Source organism: Prunus persica, chromosome G1 (assembly GCF_000346465.2).
Source record: "Prunus persica cultivar Lovell chromosome G1, Prunus_persica_NCBIv2, whole genome shotgun sequence".
Classification (NCBI taxonomy): Eukaryota; Viridiplantae; Streptophyta; class Magnoliopsida; order Rosales; family Rosaceae; genus Prunus; species Prunus persica.
The window spans coordinates 24261714-24289242 of NC_034009.1; the positions used below are offsets into that span (position 1 = coordinate 24261714).

General features: G+C 35.9%; 4 protein-coding genes across 4 annotated transcripts; 2 read left to right on the forward strand and 2 right to left on the reverse strand.

Moving 5' to 3' along the window:
- On the forward strand, nt 5530-6165 carry LOC109946847. Its single transcript, XM_020555882.1, has one exon. The coding sequence runs from the start codon at nt 5530-5532 to the stop codon at nt 6163-6165; it is 636 nt and encodes a 211-aa protein (XP_020411471.1).
- On the reverse strand, nt 11392-12248 carry LOC109946848 (protein FAR1-RELATED SEQUENCE 5-like). Its single transcript, XM_020555887.1, has 2 exons — nt 11569-12248; nt 11392-11485 (listed from the first exon to the last, which is right to left on the reverse strand). The coding sequence occupies exons 1-2, from the start codon at nt 12246-12248 to the stop codon at nt 11392-11394; spliced, it is 774 nt and encodes a 257-aa protein (XP_020411476.1).
- On the reverse strand, nt 12595-13713 carry LOC109946849 (protein FAR1-RELATED SEQUENCE 5-like). The gene has a single exon (XM_020555891.1). The coding sequence runs from the start codon at nt 13711-13713 to the stop codon at nt 12595-12597; it is 1119 nt and encodes a 372-aa protein (XP_020411480.1).
- On the forward strand, nt 18431-19419 carry LOC18790816 (uncharacterized protein At2g29880). Its single transcript, XM_020555897.1, has 2 exons — nt 18431-18691; nt 18796-19419. Exons 1-2 carry the CDS (start codon nt 18431-18433, stop codon nt 19417-19419), a joined length of 885 nt encoding a protein of 294 aa, XP_020411486.1.

The window sequence follows — 27529 nt, forward strand, 5'->3', positions numbered from 1 at the left end:
ACTTTAAAACTTAAATAATGACTTTTGTCCTGTAAATGTGTAAGATTTGGGTATATGAAATAAATCCCTAGAATGGCGGACTGAATTACTGCAAGGTTGTTGATCCGACAGCTGTCCTGCGTATTTTGTGATGGAGAACTACTACGTCTGTTCCCGAGATGAGAAAGTTGAACAATTATTTTTCCAGAGCAAAGAGGTTTGGTTTGCAACCCTTAGAACTATTTATAAGATTCAATGAAATTATGAAGTAGAATGATTGAATATGACTCTTGTCTGTATTCTGAAACAGTCAGTTCAGTTGCGGGCGCTATGTCCGAGTGAAGAGGAAATGAGACAACCATATTGGAGTTGGCCACAGGATCGCCCTGCTGTTGTCTCAGCAGAGTCAATTCCTTCTTCATGTGCTGACCTTGATGAGTTGAACAAGGTGGTAAGCTTGTTGAGGTCCGAGTTGTTTCAAGTAAAGCGGGAAAAAGACGTCCTTGAGTTAAAGGTCATACGGATGGAAAAACTTTTGGACCACTGTTTAGGTTCTCAGTTTGAGAAGGAAGTAAGGAGGGACCTAGCTTTACTGAAAGAGAGGACGAATCGTTGTGTCATCTCACATCTATTTAAGGGAAGTGAGGAAATGGATGACATTCAATGGGATGAAGGGCCAAGTAACAGAAATGAGGGAGAGGAAAAGGAAGATGAAGGGATTGAAGGGGGTGAGGGGCCAAGTAATAGAAACGAGGGAGAGGAAAAGGAAGATGAGGGGATTGAAGGGGGTGAAGTGCAAGGAAAACCAAGTGAGGTAGAGGAAGCTCAAAGGAAAAGAAGTGAAGGAGAGCAAGTGAAAATAAAAAGCAGCAAGGGAGAGGAAGCGCAAAGAAAGAGCAGTGAGGGAGAGGATCCGCAAAGAAAAAGAAGGGAGGGCAAGGAAGTGAAAAGACAAACAAGTGAGGAAAAGGAAGTGCAAAGAAACCAATGTGAGAAAGAAGATAATGAAGTTATGTTGCTTGGCGATGACATTGGGGAGAGCACGGAGGGGACAAAGGTTGAGTTTACTGTCGGGGACATTGATTTGGATCAACCTACAGCTGTGCTATCTCAGTTGAACGTTTGGTTGAATGATAAAGGTAAAGCTGTGGAACAAGGGGTCCAATTACGGAAGAGGAAGAGGATCATTCCTATGTGGAAGATCATTGAAGGTAGTGAATTGGTTCCAAAAACTCTGGCAGAGACAACCGGACTTCAGACGTTAGACCCAATGAAGGCGATTCCGCATGATGATCTGGTGAAAGTGCTAAAACTTTGTTGGGAATGGCGCCATAACCCAAAGTAAGTCCCTTGTTTTTTGAGATAGAAGACATGAGTGTATATATTTTTTAATTGTTGTGTTCTAAAACTTTTTTATATTCATAGTTTGGTGATGCAATTTGGCAACGTGGAAGCTGATATTGAATTCTTCGCTTCCCTCGTCAAAGCTGATGGTTGGCTGAAAGGAGATGTAAGTTTAATTGATTATGCATTTGTTTTAATGTACATAGATTATGAGATTGACAAGAAAAACAAGTTGCAGCACATTGATTTGGGGTTGTATCTCATCCGGAAGCGACAACAAGAGTTGGAGGAAGTAGAAATATCGGACTGGACAACGACCGATGTATTTTTTATGGCATGTCATGGGCCTTGACCAACTGCTGTTAATTACAAATTATCCATACTTGCTTTGTGGAGGTGTTTAACCATTGATTGTTTTCTATTTGACAGAATCACATTCGTACTTGCTTTGCGGATAATAAAAAAAAAAAAAGAGCAGGTTGGGTGGAAAATTAGAAACAGTTTACTGAACGTTGTAAATGGCAAGGTTTCGGCGTGTGGGATGGAATGGCAGAACGCATATAAGGTGTATGCCCCTTGTATGTTGACGAAGTACAAGCATTGGGTGGCTGTAATGATTGATCTGGTTAAGTGTGAAATCAAAGTGTACGATTCAATGGTTTCACTTATTCCAGATGAGATCTTAAAGGAAGAACTCGTCCCGCTTTCAATTACGATTCCAAATCTTCTCAACACCATCGACTTTTATGAAGAAGGTGTTTACGCAAACAATTGCAGCCGAGATTGGTTGTGTCCGTGGCCAATAGAGCGTGTGGATGTTCCACAACAGTCTAATCAGTAAGCACAACTTTTTATTTAATTTTATTACTTTAAATTGTCAATTACGTTAGAATGTCATTAGTTGAATTGATCGAGTTCTTGTTTTGCTTCAGAGGCGATTGTGACATGTTCGTGTTGAAGTACATTGAGCTTTTGAGCGCTGAGATTCCGTTAGCTACTTGCACCTCGCAGAACATGCCCTTTTTTCGGTTGAAATTGGCTGCAGAGATAACACGGGGAGATGCTTACATGCCATGATATGGGTTGAACTTGATTTAGGTACATGATGATTAAATAGGTTTTGGGAATGTCCAATTTCAAACTCATGTAAATACACAATAGAGACCTACGGGTCGTTTTCGAATTCTACCTCTGCTCCTCTATTCTTCTTCGTCTTTCTCAATCTTAGTGTATTTTTGTACATAAATTGAGGTTTAAGTTATTGGACAATAACAATTAGAATCAAAATAGTGGCAAATATTATAGCGGATGCATGCTTTCATTTTGATTAGTGTGATACTACGCTATGTTTATTCTGATATTGGCCTAAATGTATATGGAGTTGGATGCAGAGCATAGACAGAAAAATGAAGAAACTGAAATGGAGATGCTGAGGCTTGGTGAGGAGAAAAGTAAATGGATCTGTAAATCTATTGCACGTAGGCAATCTAAATGGATAGGCAGATGAGTTTTTGAAGTTAGACACATGTCATTCCCATACATAGAATGTGCCTATGGGTCCGTAAAGTATTTTTTTATTTAATGAAACAAACTTCTGTATAATATTAGCCTAACTCCTTCACGACATTTACATAACCTTAACCAAACTGCATTGAATTGGGATTTAAAGACTGCATATGTGAATTGGGATTTGAAGATGGCTTTTTAAGTGTATTACATCATTGCAAAGTGATATGTCATCGTTTATGCAAGCCACCATTAATCGCAATGGGTTGCATCTTAATAAGGTACATAATCAGCGGCTATGGCCTCGCCTCCAATGTTTTATTCAACCATGCCCTCTTTATAGAAATACATGAAAAAATATCTCCAGGTGCAATGCTATAAAAACTCCCTATTGGTTCCGTACCGCCCCTCGGGTTTGAATCCCTCTCTCCTTTATAATCGGTTAATAAATTCGTTGATTTTTTTATATTGGTTTTGGGCAGCTTAGTAGCATAAAAGTAATGTATATTGGTGCATCTATGTTGCATGTCTGTTGCGTCTATATTGCTTCTCTATTGCGTGTATATCTTACATTTATTGTATGTGTATTGATTGTTTATTGCTTACGAAGGAAATAAACGACAATACACAGGCAACAGACAAGCAATATATGCAATATACACACAATATACACACAATAGATATGCAATATACACACAATAGACATGCAATATACACACAATAGACATGCAATATACATCAGTCCCCAATTACACCAACCATAACGAAGTCGTATTCAATAGGAAATTAAACTTAACAGTTGTTCTTCCTACTAAAAGAAAGAAAAAGGTCCGTTTTCCCCCTTAAATCTTACTTGAGTGGTACTTGTGCCCCCAATAAACATCCAATATTGGAGCAATAACATTCGATATACATGCAGCAAACAATCAATAAATCTTCAATAACCATTCAATATCGGTTCAATAACATGCGAAATACATGCAGTTAACAATCAATAAACATGTAAACAATCAATAAACTTTCAATAAACATTCAATATCGGACAATAACATGCGAAATACATGCAGTAAAAAAATCAATAAACCTTCAATAAACATTCAATATCATGCGATTTATATGCAGTAAACAATCAATAAACTTTAAGTATACGCAAATAAACAATCTATATGCACTAACTAATTATGCAATTTTGAAAAAAATTGTATTGTCTTGTTATTGCATCGTATTGGCCCTGTATTGTGATTTTATCGTCTTCGTATGATTTTCTTTTTTTAAACTAAGTCTTGGAAAGTTTTTGCTGGGTTTCAAACAAATAAATACTTTTGTTTAAATTCAATGCCAATCCACCTATTTCAAGAACAAATATTACAAAATGGGTTTGAAAACTCATTGGTGGTGCGTGCAACATGTCTTTTTGGGGAGAACTTTCACAATCTTTGAAACTGTGCACTTAATTGCTCATTAAAAGAACAAATAATATGACAATTGATACAACTAATAAAACTAATACCAAGTCCTTAATGGACTTCAGCATATTCAGCACTGTAGCATCATACGTGTCAGCTTGATGTTCTGCTTCAGCGGAGGTTACATCAACCCATTCGAATCCATTGCAACTGGTGGCTCCCTAATTGCAGGCATCATATGTGGAAAATAATTATGTCAGAGTTAGACATAGGTTTTTTTTGACCCACATACATATTCTTGAAATGAAAACTTACATAGGAGGTTAGACACTTCCAAAATGGCTTCCCTCGATTTTTGTCTGATTTTGAAACCCGAAGCACCATTGTAGCTCCACAATACTGACACCTCTTTGTTTGAGCGGGAGATGAAGACGAAGACATGTTGAATCTTCTCAGTTGTACCTCTTCTCACTCAGATCTTCTCACTGAAACCTCTTCGGACTCATACCTTCTCACTCATAGTTCTCAGTCATACCCCTTCACTCATAACCCTAAACTTCTCACTCAGCTCTCTCTCATCTCTGCCCAAATTGAATTATATCCTTCTTTTCTGTGTGTGGGTGGGTTGGTCACGATCTGGACACCTGTACCGTCAGAATTGTGACATCTTTTACCCCGAAAAGCAATATAATATTTCACTACCAAATATTAATCTGAAAATTGAGGGGACACAGCTTGAAATTTATTATTTTATTTATATTTCATTAAGGCATCTAGTTGGATAAGAATCCATCATTATTGGTTCCATTTTAATAACATTACTAGGGGTAGTTGGGTGTGGAAAAATGAAAAAGTATATGATGGGACCTTCTGTCACTAGTCAGTAATCCATCACATTTGTATCAATTAATTTGATAGCGGAAAAATCCCAAAAATGGCTATGCAAATAGGTTATTAATTGACTTTTTGACTGTCTGACTCTGTATGCAATGTTATGACGTTTTCCCTTCTTTTGTCTTCAGTTTTAGGGTGTTGGGTTCAGTTTCTTTAAAAACGGTCAACTTGAAAAAACCCCAACTAAAAACACCTTTTCAAAACACTATAAACAGAGGCTATAACAAAACGTGTACCCCAAATATTCTGATTTCTCCCCTCTGCCACTCCTCAAATCGTTCCATTCCAAAAACATTTCAATGAATTCGAAACATTTCACTACAGTCGGAGGAAAGAGAAGGAAGCATCTCCATTTGGATATGCCCCAAGCCTTCATCCCGAGTTAGCTTGGTTTAAAGTGATGTTATACGTGGCAACCCAATCATCGGAAGATCTCTTCCGTATGGCATCTGTGTGCCCATTGTTCCAAACTTTGGCAAACAGTCCACAAGTGTGGAACACCATTTCAATGGCAAAGTACCCAGACCATCCTAGCTGGTATCGTGCCAGACCTGCGGTCCAGCAGTTCTTGCAACAATGCAGGGCTTGCGATAACCCTGAGTCGATATTTAGAGAAGCATTCCAAGTTTTTTTCAGGCAGGGTAACGTGGAAGCGTTGTATGGGATGCGCATTGCAGCCACGGCAGGCCATATGGAAGTGGCATATGTAGTTGGACTACTTGGTATGTCCGGAAATGGTCAGTCAAAAGAGGATGCATTAGAATTCTTGTGTTCTTTGAATCAACGTAACAACATTGATATGAAAGGAACTAGGGATGCTTTGACACGAAGATTAAGCGGACCAATAGTTGCAAGACATATCGTAGATATGTTTGACTATGGGAAGATTAAGTTCAATCACTGCAGCGCTTGTAACAACAATGAATGGTATTTTGTTATTCAAGGCTGGCCTAGTGAAGATAAGATAAATCCTGCATTCTGGACTTGTTGCAATCGATGCAATGGCACCGTGAGAGCATTTTTTGGTTCAAGGTGATGCGTGCGTATGTTGTGCGAGTGAATCCATACCCTTTTAATTAGTTGTAGTATGTTTTTACGATTTTTATGCATTGTGGACTTGCTTCTCTTCGGTTCTAGGTTGGCTGGCTACGTTGTACAAATGTTGTCTAAATGTTGGGTTTTAATCTATTTTGTCTGGTGTTTGTGCTGTCATAAACCGTTTTATATATAAATGTATAATATATATTATATAGCTGATTTATTACTGACATCATAGACGGCTAGGAATGACAATTTACTGACACAGATATTTTGCACAACTGCAATCTTCATATTTGGTAAACGAAAGGTCATGCATGGAGTAAATAGGTGTCCAGTGCTTGGGAATGACATTTTCCCACTTAGCATATCCCAACTGATTTGGTTACACGTTTCTTAAGCAAAACTTATATGGAGTGAATGACGTTGAATTATTTTTTCCTGATGTTGTACAATGGATGGCTTGTATATTTTCATTTTATTTTTCAAAACATCCCTACAACCTAAAAAATAAAAAAAATAACAAATTGAAGAAGAGAGAAACCGATTAGCACCAGAAATGGCCTATTCGAACGGAAAATAAAATTTAATAAAAAAGTTGGAGTAAATATAATTAACAAATGGACAGCCTAAAAAGTAATATCATAATAATTCAATTAATTTAGGATAACTAATAATAAAATACTAATGTAGCATAACCATGAAACAGGGAATTCAGTAGGAAGCTGAAATCTCAATAAGTTCGTAGCAATTTTCGGAACATTATTGAGATTTTTGTGTATTTAGTTATGAATTTTTCAAGAAAAAGATAATAAAATAATAATTTAGGGTAAAATGCAAGGAGGTGGCCATGTTGACTGACGTACACTTGTGCAAGTGGTGAAAGGTGACGGGCTGAGATCGCGCCAGGTGTCCTCTTGCAATTATTTTGGCTTTTTTAGTGCAAAAATCTTTGAAAATAGGTAATAAATAGTAGGAAAATCCTAAAAATGCCCCGAAAATTACTCCAGCCTCCTTGTTACGTTATAAACCTAGGGAAACCTATAAATCATCCGTTTCGCAATGAAAAAATCTAAATTATTCTTACATAACTCACTTTCCTCTTAACCCTAAGTATATATGTTTGTTAACTTAAACTTCAATAACCTACTTCAACAAGCATCTCCCGTTAATGTTCGGAATAATTTTTTAAAATGCGTAACAATGAATCGGAGAATTCAGCAAGGGAGATGGAGTGTCAATGAGTTCGTAGCAATTTTCGGATCATTTTTCTAATTTTTGTGTATTTAGTTATGAATTTTCTAAGGAAAAGTAATAAAATAATAATTTAGGGTAAAAGGCGAGGATGTGGCCATGTTGATTCACGTACACTTGTGCAAGTGGTGAAAGGTGACGGGCTCAGATCGCGCCAGGTGTCCTCTGCCAATTATTTTTGCTTTTGTAGTGCAAAACTCTTTGAAAATAGGTAATAAATAGTAGGAAAATCCTAAAAATGCCCCGAAAATTACTCCGGCCTCCTTGTGACGTTATAAAACTAGGGGAACCTATAAATCATCCGTTTCGCAATTAAAAAATCCTAATTATTTTTACATATCTCACTTTCCTATTAACCCTAATTCACTTTAACAAGTATATTTCCTTAATATTCGTTATATAATTTGTAATAATACAAGAATTAGTTTCCCTATATAAAATAATATGTGGCTTATAATAATGTACATATATAATAATTGCACATGCTTTGAAGCCATCATTGCAACTACGCCTAGAGCTTTCAACACCTCGGAAGTATTCAATAAGTTGTCCGCATGCAACTGCACTTACAGTTTTCAACACGTCAGAGGTATTCAATAAGTTGTCCACATGCAACTGCACATAGAGTTTTTAACACGTCAGAGGTATTCAATAAGTTGTCCATATGACGCCGCATTGGGAATCAGTAATATATTTTCTATCATGTCCAATCACATAAAATAATGCCATACTTTTTCTGAAAAACCTCACACAAGTGAAGCAATTTTAAAATATTAGTGAATATTTGTCCTAGTGTATATGAGTGATTATATATTGAGTCTGCATTTTTTTCACAGTATATGTTAACTTTGAGAGGGATTCCACAAACATATAATATAAAGAAAGAAAGAAATAGTAGGAGATGAACCAGTACAAAAAACAATATATAAATGGTACATAATAATTCCATAACCTTGTCACAAACGCACACACAAATGCTTTTCCATAAACATTGTCCTAACATATAATAAATAAAGGCAACATTGCATATGATGCAACCATGTCCAAATCTGATACGTGATCAAAAAATAATGGACATGGCAGCAACATATGACTGAAGTAGATGGGCTCTTTGCATCTTGTGTTATCGTAATTAAAGACATCAAAATATTAAGGTTGAAATCTTCCATAGTAGTAAGCATCAAAATAGGTTTGAAGCAGAGTTTAACGAAAATTCCAATTCCACTGATTTGCCTCTGCTCAAACACGAGAACCAAAATGGTTACTTCCCTTGCTGAGTATATTTGTTAACGTCGGAAACGGTAATAGATGACCAATCAAACCCGGGTACGACGAGTTTTGCATAGGATCGGAAGTAGTCGAATCCAGCTTGCATCACACGCTTCTTTGACTCCACTGCATTAGATGAGTTCTTGTATTTTTGAACAGCTACACTCCGAAGTCGTTTGTGTCTACGCTTCATGCGCTGCAACTTCGCCCTATCCAGATTAGCCTGCCTTTTGTCATCTTCAATTTGGCCTTTAACAAATTCCAAACGTGCCCTTGCCCTTTGGATTTCATCACCAAGTTGAAGATGCCTCTCCTTCCAAAAAGCAAGAACTCTTTCAGACTCAAAACTTCCAACAAAATGGTCATTCTGTCTAGGAATGTGACATTGCTTGTCTGGTGACTCACTTGCGTTTCGAAGGCGGTCTTTGTTTGGAGGGGTGTTTATTATGCTCACATCAAACTTGGTTAGTAAATCCATTCTATGGGGGGAGTGAGTTTCTATGGAGGAGAGAGTTTTAGTAGATGGAGACAGATTCGGTGGAGGAGTGAGTCTTGTGTGGAAGGAGAATTTCTATGAAAGGGGTGATAGTAATACCAATAAAAGGGTTCCTGCCAAAAAATATTTGCTTGACAATGTATAAATTATTTTTTGGTCTGATACAATCTAGGTTTAATCCTAACTAGTTTGGTTGAGTTCACTAACTAGATGTCACTTCCATTGAGTTTCTTTCAACCACTATCAGTGGTGTAAGGAGGGTGTGAGGTTGACATGCTTGAAAAGCAAAACCTGACACCTCTTTTTTTAAAAATTGAAAAAAAGTACATATGTTGACTACACACAAGCTTTGGTATGTTGGTCTATAAACGTATGTTCCCTTTCTCAAACGAAATTGCATATGCAATCCTCATCCTCCCAAAACAAAGAGGATTATTCAAGCATGTCAACCTCTTCAGGCGCCAACAACACAATCGAAGATGACAAATTGGAGTCGCAGGTTCTATTTCCACATTGTACTCACCGACCCCTTCCTTTTTCAACATCATTTGGGAGTGAGGGGGACTCCGATGATCCATTAGAGGCAATACATGCAGTCATTGGCAAGCTGGATTATAATTCCAGACTGATCAATTCATGGCACGAGAAATGTGTTAAGACGAGGGAATTTTGGCTGATCTTAACATTAGAGTGAACAAAGCGTTCTCCCAAAAGAACAAGTACTTGAAGCTGAGTCATAAAAGGAAGCTGAAAGCTGAGGAGTTGGATACAGTAATGAATGATGAAATTAAAGGTTGTTTGATGAACCATATGCGATGCGAAGAGCACCATAGTGAACTGAAGTTGGCATTCAACGAAGGATTCGACAAATTCTGAGCATTTGCGGCAACTACTCATACAAGTTATGATTGGAACTATGTGTCCCCTGATGCTGTGAGAGAGATACTAGACGATGGTGGTGACATGAATGAGCATAAGCACGTCAAAGCTGCTCGGAAGAAGCCGACCGATACGACTAAGTGATTACGGCTACCGCTGTTCAGTTGGTTGAGGGTGATCGTGGTATTGCACAAATTAGAAGTATATTCCCTTAATGTCATTTTCATTTCAATAAAACACAAATATCGGTTTCATTTGCTTCATATATAATTATTGGGACTATGTATTGCAAGTCATCATGTGTTCCTTCTGTCTAACATTATATTTTGCAAATATCGAAATATTATTCAATAAGCAGTGAATATCACAGTAAGCTGGGAATCAGTAAAGTCTCATTATCATGTCCATTCACATTAAAGAGCTGGCGTACTTTTTCTTAAAAAAAACTGACACGTGAGTCCTAAGTAACATAACATGTGCTATACATTGTTTAGTGAATGGTTTATGGTTTATTTATATATAATAAAATTCCAAATATTGCTGAAGATTTATTTCGTCTATATCACTAGGGACATGAGTGACCATAAGCATGTGAGACCTGCTAAGAAGAAGCTGACCAATACGACCGAGTGATTGTGGATACCGTTGTTCAGTTGGTTGGGGAGATCGTGGTATTGCTAAGAGGGAGCACATAATATGTTTTGCAATCAAATTTTCTTTTGTGTGTGGAATTAAGAGTAGTTATGTAAGTTAGTGTACCCTTTAATATTCTCCAACCGTTCGAAATGTAATTAGCTGCAATGTACTTTTTCTTTTTCACACGCTGCTTTCTATTCGCTCTATTCCAACAAAGTGCTTCAAGTATCCTTCAGTTACAAATGTTTACAAAATCGTGCCCCTAATAACCAGAACCAAAACGTGGGTACTGCTGGAAATCATTACTGCTAATGGAAACAATAGCTGGCTGCTGGAAATGCTGCATTAGCCTGTGATATAATCAATGAATCTCTGTTAAAACATAATTCACCCTAAACTACCCATTTTACATGGTAAAAGTCATTGCTTCTTCACATAACTCAAAATTTCATACTTTATCAAATGTCTATGAAAATTTCTAAATAGGGAGAAGACGTAAAATTAACATGTGTCCAAATTTCATGCAAGAATGAAACCAAGCAAATTTTCATTTCAATTACTAGTGGACATAGTAAGACCTCATCGGTGGACATGAACAAAAAAACAATAATAATCAAAAACTGAATCTATAAAACTTCACCTGATCATTAATCTTCATAACAACCAGATTTCGTCTAATAGAAACATAAATCATTCAGTTGGTCCGTGCATCCTATCAAATTCGTCGAATAATGGGTCACTACGATCTATTGGAGTTGATTCGTCATTATTCGACGGTGATGTCCTGCATAAACATCAAACACAAGCACATAAAAAATTTCCCTATTCAAATTTTAGATGTTATTATAAATAGTGTTAGCATCTTACGGTGTGTTCAAATGTCTTGGGCATTGTCTTCTATCATGACCAATGTGTCCACACTCTCGACAGTGTCTAATCCCTCGCTTCATTGCCTTTTCCTTTGCTCCCGTTACTCCTTTCGACCTTCCTTTGCACCTCACTCTCTTAGGGTCTTTCATATATTGTGTTTGAGAGCTGGACCCTCCAACTTCGTTATTACTTGGTCCATCCTTCAACAACTTCAACCTCACCTGCAAACTTTTTAGAGTCTCTGACAGTAGCTCACATCCTTCTTCACTCATTAATGCATCCTCAACCACATCTGAAGCAAGTCGAGACATTGTACAGCGCTTTATTAAAAGACCAGGATCTGCACAGTCTTTAATTTCGTTGCCATTTGCATCTGACACCAATCCAGATTTCACAGTTTTCTTCCACCTCTTCAAAATATATTTATCGGGCATATATTCAATCTGGTCCCTTCTGAACAATGCTAGGATGTGCTGGCAAATAATTCCAACAAATTCAAATCTTTTGCAGCTACACGATGCGTGGTCAGAATCTTTGACATATACGACTTCTGCCACTCTTGTTTCCCAATTTTTCCTTTCGCTCACGTTAAAGACAACTTTAGAAGCATCCTCTGTTTTGAGCTCTAGGAAACATGCTGTACTTTGTATTAGTTCTTGCTCAAACTTTTGAAACATTGTCCTTGTGTACAAGGTAGCCATTTGTTTGTTCATTGGCATCGGTAGAATACATTGAGCCACTTCAAATGCATCTACGTGATCAGCAACTAACTCTTTTTCACGTTGATGAGAAAGTGCCCTCTCAAATTGTATTATGAAATCCATCAACGAATTTCTCCTTGATATGTATTGCTTGAAAAAACCATGAGAACCTTCTGCTCTTTGGCTGCTTGACATTCCAGCGGCAAAAAATTGTCGTGCGTAGGCTGGAACCCAAGATTCCCTTAAATCAAACATTGAACTTAGCCATGGATGGTCAGTCAAACCAGCCTTTGTAACCACAATATTCCATTTTGCATCAAACTCATCCTTTGGCAGTATCCCATATGGCTTTCTGAAATTCACGGCAATACTCCTTATAAGCAGAATGTGGTAACTTAACAGAGAACTTTGATGTGATGTGCCATATGCAAAGTCGATGAAATGTAGTCGGGAAGGCTATTGAAATCGCTATGGCCATTGCCGCATCTTGATCTGTAATGATCGTTTTAGGTTCGCCACCTGGCTTGGCTTTCTTAAACTCCTCAAACATCCAAACAAACGACTCAGTCATTTCCTTGCTCAAAAATGCGCATGCTAAGACAATTGTCTGACCATGGTTATTAACTCCCAACATTGGTGCAAATGTCAAGTCGTATCGATTCGTGTTGAATGTGGTATTGAATACAACAACATCTCCATAAAACCCATATGCCCGTCTAGAAGTTGCATCTGCCCAAAAACATCGACTAAACCTGTCATGGCCATCTCCCTCAATCTTGAAATAAAAAGCCTCATTTTTTTTCTGTTCAGCCATAAAATACTCGGTCACTAGTTCAACATCGTGGTTCCTCAGCTTCCCATTCACACTACATTCAAGATTGTAGATATCTTTTTTGATAAAACCGATTTTATCCATTCCTTCGGATTGCACCTCGAAAATACTTACCTTCTGATGAATGGGAATATTAACTGAACCCAACTGTTTTGTGAGTACTTTTGTAGAATCTGAAATATGACGGTGTGATCTCAATAAATGCATTCTTTCTGAGGGTGTCATCTTATGATTGTGTCCCTCTGCAAAAAGAGAGATGGTATACTTCTTGCTCCCATTTGTCTTCACAACCACAATCTTAGCTTTGCAATTGCATCTACTTATTCCCCGTTGTCTTTTTCTCTCCCGAGTTTCATCTCTCCTGTATGCACCTTGTTTGCAACATACAAATTCTTTCCTCAAAATCTCTTTCTTATTTTGCCCCCAAAAGCTGGAATGAAGTCGAATACCAAAGCCAGCCAAGAATGCATATCTATTATAGAAATTGTAAACGAGGTCAAGCGAGTCAAACTTCATCCCAACTGCTGGTGTTTCTTCATTTCTTACTTCAGGAATATAAACCCTCCCATTAGCTGTTGCACATTCATCACTCTCTGAGCCCCCAGACATTTTATCTATGTATATTATTGATCCACTTCTATATTACTGCATAGCAATTATTAATTCATTAATCAGTCATTACTGCATCACAATATATCAATGCATTCCACTTACACAAAACATTGCCCAAATTGACACAAAATACGCAAAGCCTAACTTCCGATTACACAAAACGCAAGCAAAATTTAATAATAGTTACGTCATCTCTTGTGAAATAATCTGGAAAAAATAACATTAGAACCAACATGTTCAACTAAGAACACAAATGTAATTCAAACCACCAATTACAGAGCTTCATCCAATATCCTTTCCAAATGCTTACTCCTAATGTCATTAAGCCTAAGTTTAGGATCTTTTACCTACATTTCATAATTTTCCACCCCCACCAAAAACAATCAACTAAGTATATTGAATATTCATAAGGAAATGACACATTATTGATTCCAAAAATGACGCATTATTGATGCCACAAATGACGAATTTCCCACCCTCACAAAAAATAAACCAAACCCAATAAAATCAATCCAGCAAGTGAACTTACCTCTCAAAATCAATCGGGAGCTCTGAAGTCAGTCAGCTTGAGAGAATGTAGTGGACATTAGAGAAGACTCTTTGGTATTTGAGACTCCATCTCTACCAAAATCGAGGAACAACTGCTGCTGCGGCGTCTAGCTACAAAAAGAGATATGCTACTTTGCTTTCATCTGGAATCTTGTCAGCTGAATGAAAAAGAGAAGGGGTTTTCACTTGACCCATAGAATCAAAACAGGGCAACAGCTAGGTAAGAGCCATTCTTTGTAATACCGAGGATACCATAGATCGCAGGCCTCCCAAAGAGCTAATGACAATCGAGTGACTATAAGGTTTGGGAGATTTGGATCCTTCTAATTGTGGGTTTGCTTTACATTCAAAAAGAGAGGATTGTGTTCTTGAGTTTTTCACAGAGAGGGAAAGAGGGAAGATCTTCAATTGAAGTTGGGTTTCTAAACGGGTTAGATTTCAACCCGATTCTACATGCACCCTCTTTTAAAAACTCACCGTTGGATGAAATCCAATGGCTCTTACATACCCCTCAAAAACACCTCTTATAACTTTCCACTCACTATAGAAGCTCCCGAATTTATAACCAAGAAGGGCAAGCCCCAAGAACAAACAAGAAGGTCAAAAGACCAACCCATAACAAACAAAAGAGGACAGTCCATCGAAAAGACAGACACCTCCAAAAATAAAATAAAAAACAGAAAACCCTAAAGGCAGCTAGTTAATGGAAACATTCCAGTCCTCCAGAAGGAAGGCATTGGCAAGAGAAGTTTTAAATCCTATAGAGCAAAGCCTACTCCTAACAGAATTCAAAACTAACTTGATTGTTACAGTAGGGGGCAAAAAGAGTTTCTGAAGATCCTACAATTTCTTTCCTTCCAAATGAAGTAGACAGAAGCAGCAAGACAAAGTCTCTTGACAACGGATCTCGCCGATTTTCCATTCCACGAAGAAGAGGCCCAAGGAATTAACAGATGCCAAGAATGAGGAATGCCCACCACTCTATACTTACGAATAATTTGACGCCAAATAGCTTCAGAGTAGGAACACTTAAAGAAAAGATGATCAATGGACTCGGGAGGGCAATGACAGAGCGGACAAGACGTCACAACAAGAGGACGATAAGCAGCAATTCTTTCAAGGGTAGGTAACTTCCCCTTGATGGCCATCCACATAATAAAACTCATTAGTTGTTTTGGTTAAACCAAAGCAAGGACATTGCAGATACCATTGGTTGAAACCCAGAGAAAATCCCAAGCAGAAGCAGGAAAAAAAGGCCATTAGACGCAGGCACCCAGCGAACCACATCCAAATTAAAAGAATTCGCAGCATATTATGCATCATCACTCTAACATGAATTAACTGATCATCTGCACTCAAGAGAGGCCATGCCCAATTAGAGTTACTCACAATAGAACTAACCAAAGCATCAGTCTCTAACCCAAAAGAGGAAATAGTCTCTTGATGTTGGATATTTGTGTTTAAAAATATTGTGGGAATGGCTTACAGAAGAAGTGTTTAAGAAGGAATGATAATGAGAGGATGAAAGATGCTTCAAGGTGTGTATGTATACACTCTTTTTCAGACTCTATTTGCCCTAATTACTTCTGTGCAAAGAGGTTAAGCAAATAAGCCCTACGGATACAATGAAGCTTAGTCTAATAGTTATATGTTGTCAATGTTTTGCACAACCAAAGATAACCCCAAACACACTCAAGAATATAACAAGGACACTCAAGAATATCTAGAAGCTATTGCTGCAGATTATAGTCTCTAGAAGGTTTTTACTTTTTGAAATATGATGGAGAGAAGTTATGATAGAAATAGGATTGAAAGTAAGTTCGTTTTGCAGAGAATTCTCCTCTATTTATAGAGATATATATGTCATTTCTGAATTGGTGTAACCCTTAATTCAAAAACCATGTTTCTCTTGGATTGCACCTCTTAATCAAGAGGTACTACTTCAAAGAGATCACATCTCTTCATATAATAGAGTGTCTTTATATTTGAATTGTGTATATGAAGTGTTTCTAACGTTCATATATCTAATCCAAACACTTAGGCACCAAGAGACACATTTAAACACTCAAAAGGTACTTCAAAATCGCACCCCAGACATGAGGTGACTGGTTGTTTTTTCTTCGGACAACCAGTCGTTTTATATAGAGACCAAAACTAGAATTTCCTGCTTGAAACGACCGGTTGCTTTTTCTTTGTTTGAAAATTTTCAACAATCCTCCACCATTTTCAAGGAAATAAAAAACAACACTTAAGTATAACTTTTAAAAGGATTTGAAAACACGTTTAGAAAGTTTCTTGAGTAATTCCTTGAAAGACTTTGTGAATAAACTAAGATGTCCTGTGGACTTGAATCTTAGGTTAGTGAAAACATATCAAAGTTAATCAAGTAATGCTAAATAGATAAACTTTGAACTTGCATTCTTATTGTGATTAACTGGATACATCTTACACACAATTCTTTAATCCCTTGTGTGTTTAATTGACTGACACGTGGATTGGCCTTGTGTCTATACCCACTTTCATGAGTGCTTTAGTGACAAGTCCTAAGTCGCATAGAAGGCAGCACCACCCTCTACACTCATATAGGTAAACATGTAGTTCCCTTGTAAATAAGTACTTTCAATCATGTCTATTAAAAGTAAATACTCACCTTCTTCTTTATCATACAGTTACCAAGCACTTTTAACCTTGTATGGAAAATATATTAATAGTGTTCTCCTTTTTCTTAAAACATTTAGTGCTTGCAACCACTACATATGATGTACTTTGCTCATTGAACTCAAGAACATGATGTTTCATCAAGTGTTGAGTTGAGTTTCCAACATTGGGGATTTAATAAATTGGACTTTAACACCATCTCATTGATGTTCCACATCAAACCTTTGTAAGTTTAACTTACTTACAAAATCAAATTCTAATATATATGAACAGTTCTGATCTCTTAGACTACAGGGGTCCAAGAGATTTGTGGTCACTCACCGTTGGATGTAAATTCAACGGTTCACTCACTCTTGCACTCCTTTTAGAAAACTTTTTTTAACCATTAGATTAATATCCAACGGTGGGTGACCACAATCTCTTGGACTCCTGTGGTCCAAGAGATCTAGACTGTATATATGAAATTCTTAATTTAGGGGGTGTATTCAATTAAGATTTTAAAAGAGTTTAAAAGTTTGGGTGTATTCAATTAAGATTTTAAAAGAGTTTGTAAAAGTTTGGTTGTATTCAATTCAGATTTTAATTGATATTAAAAAAATACATCGAAATCTAGGTGTATTCAATTATGACTTTTTAAAAGTCAAATAAAATTTAGGTGTATTCAAAAAGTAATTTATGTTGAAGGAATTAATAATTTGTCCGATTTCGTTAAAAATTAAAGTGGTAAGTATAAATACAAAAGGCCTTGACAAATCTTATGTCAACCCTAGAAACTTTGAACGTGCTCTATGCTTTCCACTCCTTGAATGTGTGTGCTTGTCAAGTGGAGGTAAAAAATCTCTTCTCTTTTCATATATGTATGATCTTTCATCGTATGTTTGAATATTTGTTCGTACTGTACATCACCATATATCGATGAACAATAGCATATATATCGATGTATATCATAATATGAACAGTTGCTGCTTGAATAGTTGTTGTTGTTGCCATCATATATAGATGAACATCAACATATTTGTTGCTGTAAATATTTGCTGCTGTACATCAAACAAGTTTTCTACGCTTTTTCAACTTTTCCCTCTTTTTTTTTTTTTTCGGTTGCTATTATTATTATTTTATTATTCTATTGTATCATATAAATGGTTTAGGATTGCTGTTATTATTATTATTTTTGGTTGCTGTTATTATTATTATTTTTTAGTTGCTGTTAATATATATATATATATATATATTGGTTTCTGTTCATTATATCATATAGATGATAGCCTTCTTCATCGATCTATAGTCATTCTTTTTCTTATTTTGTACAATATCTATATATATATATCTAGTCTATGCCAAACAAAAAGGAAAAAATTATCTTCATATATAATTTTTTTCCTGTGAACTAATAAAGATTGCATGTATTATCTAGTAACATTATAAATGGGAGATTCACACCAAGGAAAATGAAAAAACACCTTATAACCCATGGACCTCAAAAGAGAGCAATATGCTGTTAGAACTAATGGTTGATGCTGCCAACCGTGGATGGCGCGATTCTAATGGTTTGCTAAGCAAGCAAATAGTAGAAAGCAAGATACCTCCTGTTCTTAATGCAAAACTTGGATGCCAAAAAACTTGTCATCAATATCAGAGCCGTTTGAAATGGTTTAAGACAAGATATCACAGTTTTACTCAGCTTATGCATCATAGTTCTGGATTTGGGTGGGACTCCGTCTCAAAGAAATTCACAGCTATCGAAGAAGTATGGCAAGATTACTTTAAGGTAAGATTTCAATTTTGTTAAATATTACTTTATAATGATAACTTTCACTTTCGTACTTTTTGCATGTTATTAATTTAATTTAATTTATTTTTGATTTTTGCTAGTCTCATCCAAGTCAAGTGCATCTTCAAAGAGATACATTTGCAGACTATGAGGATTTGGTAATTGCAATTGGCAATGGAACAGCTGCTGGGAAAAACTCAATTGGACTTGGTGATGATACTGATGCTAGAACGTATGAAGTTGGAGAAAGTAGACCTACTAGATTGCAGGATACCAATGAGGCATTTGTACCAAGTCAAAATGAAACATCATACCAATCTTTGTCGTTTGGTAATTTTACTTCATCACCTTTTCTGGACACAAATTTGGAGGCTCCATTAGAAAAGCTCCCTCAAAGAAAGAAAGCTAAAACTGAGTCTGAAGCAAATAATAATTCAGTTGAGACCATAACTCGAGCTGAACTGGTAGAAAAAGTTTATGTGGGCATGGATTCAATTGCTGCAATTACCACTGAAATTCGAGGAATGCATAGCCTAATGGAGAAAAGAGAGAAAGAGAGAGAGAAAACCAACAATGTTTGGGATGCTATCAAAGAGACTTCGAACTTGGATAATCGTGCTCATTACAAAGCACTTGGGCTGGTTCATAAGTTGGGAATGAAAAATGCATTCCTGAAAATGTTACATGAAGAGTGCTCAGAGTGGATACTATACAATATGAAATGATTGTGGTTCTTTGAGATTATGTTTACCATTTTAGATTATATTGAAACTTTGGTTTAAACTATTTTTATCATGTTGGTTTAAAATATTTTTAAGACTTTGGTTTGGAAGTATTTACCGTTTTGGAGAAGTGTTAAGACTTTATTAGTTTGGAATTTGTTGAACTTTGGTTTAGAATTAATTATTTGGGTAATGTTTATGTTTGTTACTTATGAATAAGTATTGCTTGTGTTTTATGTGCCTTTATGCTTTTTCAGTTTTGTCTTTTCATTAATGGTATTTTATTTTAATCTATATAGTTATTTACAATGTTATATGTGCGCTTCAGATTTTTTTTGTTATTAATGGAGATGGAAGAAGTAGATGCAGTACTATGGAATGAAGAAATTGAGGAAGGAAAAGAAGAAGAGGAAATGGACGACGAAGAATTAGAGAGACATGATAGACACGCCTCCAAAAAAAAGAAAAAAAACCATTTTAGATCTCTAATCAACTCTTTTAAAATCTATGATAAAACTCTAACGAACGCCATTAAAATCAATCTAGGAATTCAATCAAACTCTATGTGGAGTTTATAGAAATCAATTGAAATATATTGAACTCTATAAACTTAATAATTCCGTTTTGTTGTAAATGCATGAGTTGGTGGATGACCACCATACCTCTTAATATTCCACCGTTGGATTTTATGTAACCTATGCACTAAGTATTTGTAATTAGTACTTGTAACCTATAGGTATATTGTAAATGATGGTATTCAATCTTCTATCTTGTAAGCCTATAAATAGGTGGTTCTACCAAAGATTAAGGAAGGAAAAAACATGGTGAAGCTTTATCTTTAGCATATCACTTCTCTCTACATTTTCTCCCTCTAGTTTTATAACACGTTATCAGCACGACATTGCTCTTGGTATGTTTTCTTTCTCTGAATTTTCTTTCTTCTTATATGAGCTAGAGTCATCACATGGTATAGAGTTTCTTTGTACTCACCATCAGACTTCATCATGCTTGTTTAAGAAAAAAATTCTTATTCTTATTACACATGAATATAATGCCATGTTTTTGTTTTTATTTGTTTGTTTATTTAATTTTAAGTATGATCTTAATTATTATGATGAGTTTGAATTATACAAAAGATCAGGGGCCCGAAGTTCCGTGATCCTCATCATATAACTAGATTAGGATATAGAGTCCTTTTGATTGAATCAGAACCTGAAGTTCTTTGATTCCAAATAATTGAGGGCGTGAAGTTCCGCGAATTTAAAGAGCACATAAGGACATAAAACTCCTCGATTTTGTATTAATCAAAATCAGAATTCCATGAGGCCTACATATGTCAAGAACTTGAACCAGAAGTTTCGAGTGCATATACATCGATTTGAGTATGAAGTTCAAAGCACAACTATTAATTCAATTTATTTAGATCTACGTATTCGTACTTGAAGTTTCGAATATATATTGATATGAACCTGAAGTTCATAGTTTTTCATGGATCTTAATACTATAAATGAACTTGAAGTTCATTACTTATTTGTGCCTATATAAACCTGAATTGGTTGGAAATCCAATTCTTAAACTTGTAGTTTTATCTACATATTGAATCCACATTAATATTGGATTATCTTGAAATTTCATAATCTTTAATTGATTTATTTTATTCCTTGTTTATACCACTTTACTTATTTTATTATATTATATTTTATTTATGTTAGGTTATTAATTAATTTCGTTTTACAATGGTAATGTTTTGTATTACCACCCCAATATTGATAGCCAGAGGCGTCTATTGGAGAAACTTCCTACTTTCTTTTGTGGGTAGGAAGTTTATGATGTTATGAACCAAAAGTTCTTGAGGCCCCAATATTACACAACTATTATAGTTGAAGATTATGATGTCATGAACTAGAAGTTCATTGACCGAATAACTTTTATGTTGTGACATAGTGTTGAATCAATCCGCTTTTGTCTCATCAAGATAATGCATATATAAGTTGTACATATGCTAACATGGATTGATATTCTCGTATCACAATCCATTAACATGGTGACTATATATATAATGCATGCCTGAAGCATGTCAGAAATATAGGTTCTAAAGACTTAACTCCTCAGAAATGGAGATTATTTGAAAAATTCAAGCCCTATAAAAAATAATGCTCTATAGGAGGTTATGATCCACATATTCTAAATAATTCATTGTAAAAGAGATGTTTGTCCCATAAGTGACAACATAAGCCCCTGAAGAGGCATTGGTACCCCAAAACAATGAGATGATTATAAATTATGCATGTGCATGCACATAAGAATTGTGGGATCACAAATTGATGATACATTTGGTTTATTAGTAGCTACTACAATCATCAAGGGCTATGATTATATTAAATCACGTTTCATGAATGTCGACAAGTTAAGTGATTGGCCAAAAATGGAAATAGGCAATTCCATTTATCACTAAATAAGAAGAGTTGGATATTGAACCTATAACTCAACACCAAATTACAAATATTCAGTATGAAGGTTACGAATTGGTGTTTGTGAAGTGAAATAAGATCACTAATATGACATAAGGTTTCCTGGGAGAGACATGTGGTTTTAGTCTCCAATCTCATCGTAAATGCATCCACATTTCTATAAGTGCGGTTGTTACTTTAACGCAAAACTTATAGTATGTGTTAAATGCATATTTATTAAGACTATATGGTACATGGAAATCCTCAAAGCTCATGAAATATTTGAGATATATCGGACGAAGCAACCTCTTGAAGGATATAAAGTACCACAATATTCTTAATTAAGAGTTAACACTAAGAGTTTGAGTATTTTGAATTCAAATTTGATATTGTTGTAACATATTCTAACTACTAAATTAGTTGTTGATACTCCTAAAGATTTCAATCATTTGAAAAGTGAAAAGCAGGTTGAATAGTGTGATAGATGATCATGTATGAAGACAATGTTGCTTGTATTGCTCAAATCAGAGAAGGAGAGATATTAATCAGGGGGAGATATCAATCAAGGGGAGCATCCCAATTCTACTACATTCAAGACAGATGCGCGTTGTACTCTTTTTCCCTTCGACTAGGTTTTTGTCCCACTGGGTTTTTCCTAGCAAGGTTTTAACGAGGCAATATAAGCTCATCCAACACCATATCAATGATTCAGAAGAAAGTTTCACTCTTTTTCCCTTCGCTTTGGTTTTGTCCCACTGGGTTTTCCAAGCAAGGTTTTTAATGAGGAAACAATGTTATTGTATGGTGGAAATCCAAGGGGGAGTGTTGTAAATGCATGAGTTGGTGGATGACCACCATACCTCTTAATATTCCACCGTTGGATTTTATGTAACCTATGCACTAAGTATTTGTAATTAGTACTTGTAACTTATAGGTATATTGTAAATGATGGTATTCAATCTTCTATCTTGTAAGCCTATAAATAGGTGGTTCTACCAAAGATTAAGGAAGGAAAAAACATGGTGAAGCTTTATCTTTAGCATATCACTTCTCTCTACATTTTCTCCCTCTAGTTTTATAACAGTTTAACTCTTTTAAAATCTTAATTGAATACACCCCCTCCTTGCCATTTTTAAATACTCGGCAATATAACTTTTTGATAATTCATGTTATCAAAAATCTTTCTTTATTTAATCTCCAAGTATCCGTCTAGTAACATGACTTGGATTATACCATGACATTTCAACTAGTATATTATGTCATATTCATCTTTATTAGATGTCCTACTCATCTCGACCAAGATTGAGTACCTTTTCCCAAACTTTTCAAACATGGTCAATGTTCGGATGAGAGAAACAAGCTTCTCAAGCAATTTTCAAATGGAATTTAGGTCTTTTATTTATGATAAAAAGTCACTTTTTTTTTTTAAAAAAAAAATTCCTATGGTTTATCATTTTTACCATTAAAGTCCTTATTGTTTCAATTTGATAATTTTTGTTCATGTGGTTTCAATTTGAAGCAATTTAAGGACAATCCTCAATTCATGTCAAATTTTTTTTTATTTTTTATAACTTCAACTAGTTGTGTAGGGGCAATTTGGTCCACAAATAATAAAAAATCCCATTACTTAAAAAATTTTAAAAAAAAAGTTTTAACTACCAAAATACAAAATATAATTTATATTTTTAAAATCCTTTTGAAATATGGGCAAGTTGAAATATGGGCAAGCACTTCGTCGTCAACCATCACCACCACTTCTAGGTATTCATGCTACCGCAACCATCATAGCCACTTCGTTAGTGGTAGTCCTACATTTTGGAGGCCTTAGGCGAACAACCTAAGGGCCCGTTTGGTTCACGAATTGAACTTCTTGGGAATAAACTTCCCATTTCTAATCCCATAAGATGAGAATGCACAACTACAAAAAAGCAAAAAGACGACGGTAAATCACCGTCGTGTATTCGATTTTTCAATGGTCGTGGAATCCACCGTCATCTTTTCCCTCATATACCACGACGCTAAATCACCGTCGTTGTTAAAATATACAACGTCATCAACAAATACAAAACGACGTCTTTGTACTGCAAAAAGATCTAAAAAAGCAGTCGAGGATGAGAATAGACGACCAACTCTCTAAAAAAACCGTCGTTAAAAAGGAAAAATATGACACATATTAACAGAACAAGGCCGCAAGATAGACATACAACGACGAAAATAAAAAAACGACGCCGTTAAATATCATTTTCACGACAATAAAAAATTTGACGTCTTTAAATACATTAGAAGACGACGTTATTGATACCTACTACGTCGCATATATAAAAACAGCCGTCGTAAAATTAATTTTCCACTTCGATTTTTCGATAAAAGATGACGTGGAAATAGTTGTCAGTGTCATTATTTACGACGTATGTATTTATTGAGTAGACGTTGAAAAACGAAACAACGTCGGTTACAAATATATGAGAGTCGTATTACAAAATTTATACGTCATATTTTCAGAAACAAACAACGACGATAAATATTAGACGTTGTTAAATAAAACAACGTCGGAAAACAATAAAAACAGACGTGTTTAGTCTGCTAAAGTTCTAGAAAATAGTCGAGGATGAGAATAGACGACCAACTCAAACAAATCACCGTCGTTAAAAAGGAAAAATATGACACATGTTAAAAGAACAAGGCCGCAAGATATACATACAACGACGACAACTAAAATACTACGCCGTTAAATATAATTTACACGACAAGAAAAAATATGACGTCTTTAAATACATGAGAGGACGACGTTATTGAAATATACTACGTCTCTTATTTACAAACAACCGTCGTGAAATAAATTTTCCACTTCGATTTTTCTAAAAAAGATGACGTGGAAATAGTTGTCAGTGTCATTATTTACGACGTATGTATTTATACAGTTGACGTTGAAATGCGAAACAACGTCGGTGACATTTATATAGTCGACGTTGTATTTATATCTATCATCATTACTCACGACGCACTTAATAATATAGATGACGTTGAACTTCTAAACAACGTCGGTTCCAAATAAATGAGAGCCGTATTACAGAACATATAGACGGCGTTGATTATGATGAGAGCCGTATTACAAATAACGTCGTTTAATTGTTATTAGACGGCGGTTATAATGAATTTCCGTCGGAATTCATTTCGTTCCTCTTCGTTTATAAAAGAACTTGCGACGTGGAAAATGTATGATGACGTCGTATTTTTTAACGTTCAGATTATATATCTCGTTTTTTAGACGTCGGTATTATGGGATTGGAGTCGTGTTATTTTGAATTACATGGCGGTTCTTAATCCTTCCCCGACGTGATATCCTGAATAATTGCTTCACAATTGCGTCGTGGTTCTTCATTGTTACGTTGCTTTAAGACGTCGGTAAATATGCTGAATAACTGGTTCACAATAACGTCGTATTTTATTTGAACGTAGAAAGTGAAGAAATCACATTACAATATATTACAAAATTAATGTCATACACTGCCAATTACATAAGCATCATTCAATCCATATATCTTCACACCCATCTCGAATATTTTGACCGCCTAACTCACCCACCAGTTCATCAAATGTGTCAACATTTGGCATCCCTCTAGTAAATGGCTCACACTCAATTATCACATCACCTAAGACTTCATCACCAATAACATCATTATATTCTCTATTAGGCATTGATAACACTACCGACCAACCACGATGCATCGGGTCGTCAACAAAAAATATTTGTTTGACTTGAGAAGCCAAAACAAATTGGTCATTCCTATGTCCAATTTTACTCAAATCTACAAGGGTAAATCCAAGTTCGTCGACTACAAGACCAGAACTATCTATCCAATCACACCTAAAGACTGGGATTGTAAACTTTTGGTAGTCAAGGTCCCAAATTTCTTGAATGACACCATAGAAACCCATATTTGAGAGAATTGGGTTTTTATCCTTGGCACTAGCAACTTGCATGGTATGTGCAAGTAAATAAACTCCACTATTTTGAGTTGTCCGCACATCATCTTGTGCCTTGATATTGAATTTAATACCTTTAATAAGATAGCTCCTATATAATGGCACTGACATGTTTGGACCAGCTGCTAGCCACCTTAAATTTTCTGATACGCCATGATTGTCTTCCTCAAGTTCACTTTGAACCTGCAAATTAATCATATCTTAATTCAATCTAACATATAAATAAGAAGAAAATTAAAAGAGAAATATGTTATTCAACAATATATACCTTGAAGCGTAGCCATTGAATGAAAGTGCTATTGTGCTTATCCTGCAGCCACTTTGTTCTCTTTCTAAATTTTGGATAAGCAGTCTTGATGTGAATCATATGTTGCCTACATGACACGAAAAATTCAAGCATTACGGTCCTAAATATAGAAGATAAACATAAGAAATAATTTAAAATGGAAACTTAAAGAATAAAGCTCATACGTACTCGATATAAGGTAGGACTTCCTCCGTATTCTCCAAGACATATAGATGTGCTTGATTCAACAGGTCCTGATCAACTACGCTCACTGTGCAACCTGATAATGGCTTTGAAAGTCCCATCTTTTGGCTTGAAGGCACTCCAACTGTACTAACATCAGATAAATGCTGAGTACAACACTCTACCGCTTCTTCAGCCATATACCGCTCAGCAATGCAACCTTCGGGACGAGTACGATTCTGAACATACCCCTTCAGCACTTTCATATATCTTTCAAACGGATACATCCACCTAAAATATACTGGCCCACATAGACGAACTTCTCTGACAAGATGTACTACTAGATGAACCATGATATCAAAGAATGAAGGGGGAAAGTACTTCTCAAGCAAACACAGAGTAACTACTACATCTTCTTCCAACTTATCTAGCTTGGAAACATCAACAGTCTTTGCACATATAGCATTGAAGAAGAAGCACAAACGAGTTATTGCATACCTTGCAGGCTTCTCCAAAACATAACGAATTGCCACAGGGAGCAATTGTTGCATTAAGGTATGACAATCATGTGATTTAAGGCCAAGAAGTCTTGAATCTTGTAAAGATACAAGATTTTTAATATTTGAAGAATAACCTTCAGGGACCTTCATACCATAGAAAGAATTGCAAACCTCTCTCTTCTCTGCTCTTGACAAATTCCAAGGCCCAGGAGGCAAACGAGTACGTCTTTCTCCATACTCGGGTTGCAAATCAGTTTTGACCCCCATGTTCAATAAATCTAATCGAGCAGCAATCCCATCTTTATTTTTTCCAGGGATCTCCAGCAATGTACCAATGATACTATCGCAAACATTCTTCTCAATGTGCATAACATCTAGGGCATGCCTCACAGGAAGGTATTTCCAATACTCGAGATCAAAGAATATTGATTTCTTCTTCCAACAAACTCTGTCACCATTTTCAACCATATGCAGCACTTCTTCTCCGGTTAATGGCTCGGGAGGTATGCCATATTCAGGTTTCCCATTAAAAGCTGCACGTTGCCTCCTATATGGATGATTGATTGGTAACCATTTTCTATGCCCAATGTAACAAATTTTGTGGCCATTTTTCAACCTGTGACTAGGTGTATCATCGCCGCATATTGGACAAGCTTTATATCCTTTAACAACACAACCAGATAAGTTTCCATAGGCGGGGAAATCAT

Bases quoted from the DNA above. Each gene is read 5' to 3' on its own strand.
- LOC109946848 (XM_020555887.1), bottom strand. From the start codon at position 12,248: ATGTTTCAAAAGTTTGAGCAAGAACTAATACAAAGTACAGCATGTTTC. The intron at 11,486-11,568 runs GTAAGATGCTAA...ATGTTTATGCAG, and splicing joins CCAAGACATTTGAACACACC to GACATCACCGTCGAATAATG.
- LOC18790816 (XM_020555897.1), top strand. From the start codon at position 18,431: ATGGTTGATGCTGCCAACCGTGGATGGCGCGATTCTAATGGTTTGCTA. The intron at 18,692-18,795 runs GTAAGATTTCAA...GATTTTTGCTAG, and splicing joins TATGGCAAGATTACTTTAAG to TCTCATCCAAGTCAAGTGCA.
- LOC109946849 (XM_020555891.1), bottom strand. From the start codon at position 13,713: ATGTCTGGGGGCTCAGAGAGTGATGAATGTGCAACAGCTAATGGGAGG.
- LOC109946847 (XM_020555882.1), top strand. From the start codon at position 5,530: ATGTTATACGTGGCAACCCAATCATCGGAAGATCTCTTCCGTATGGCA.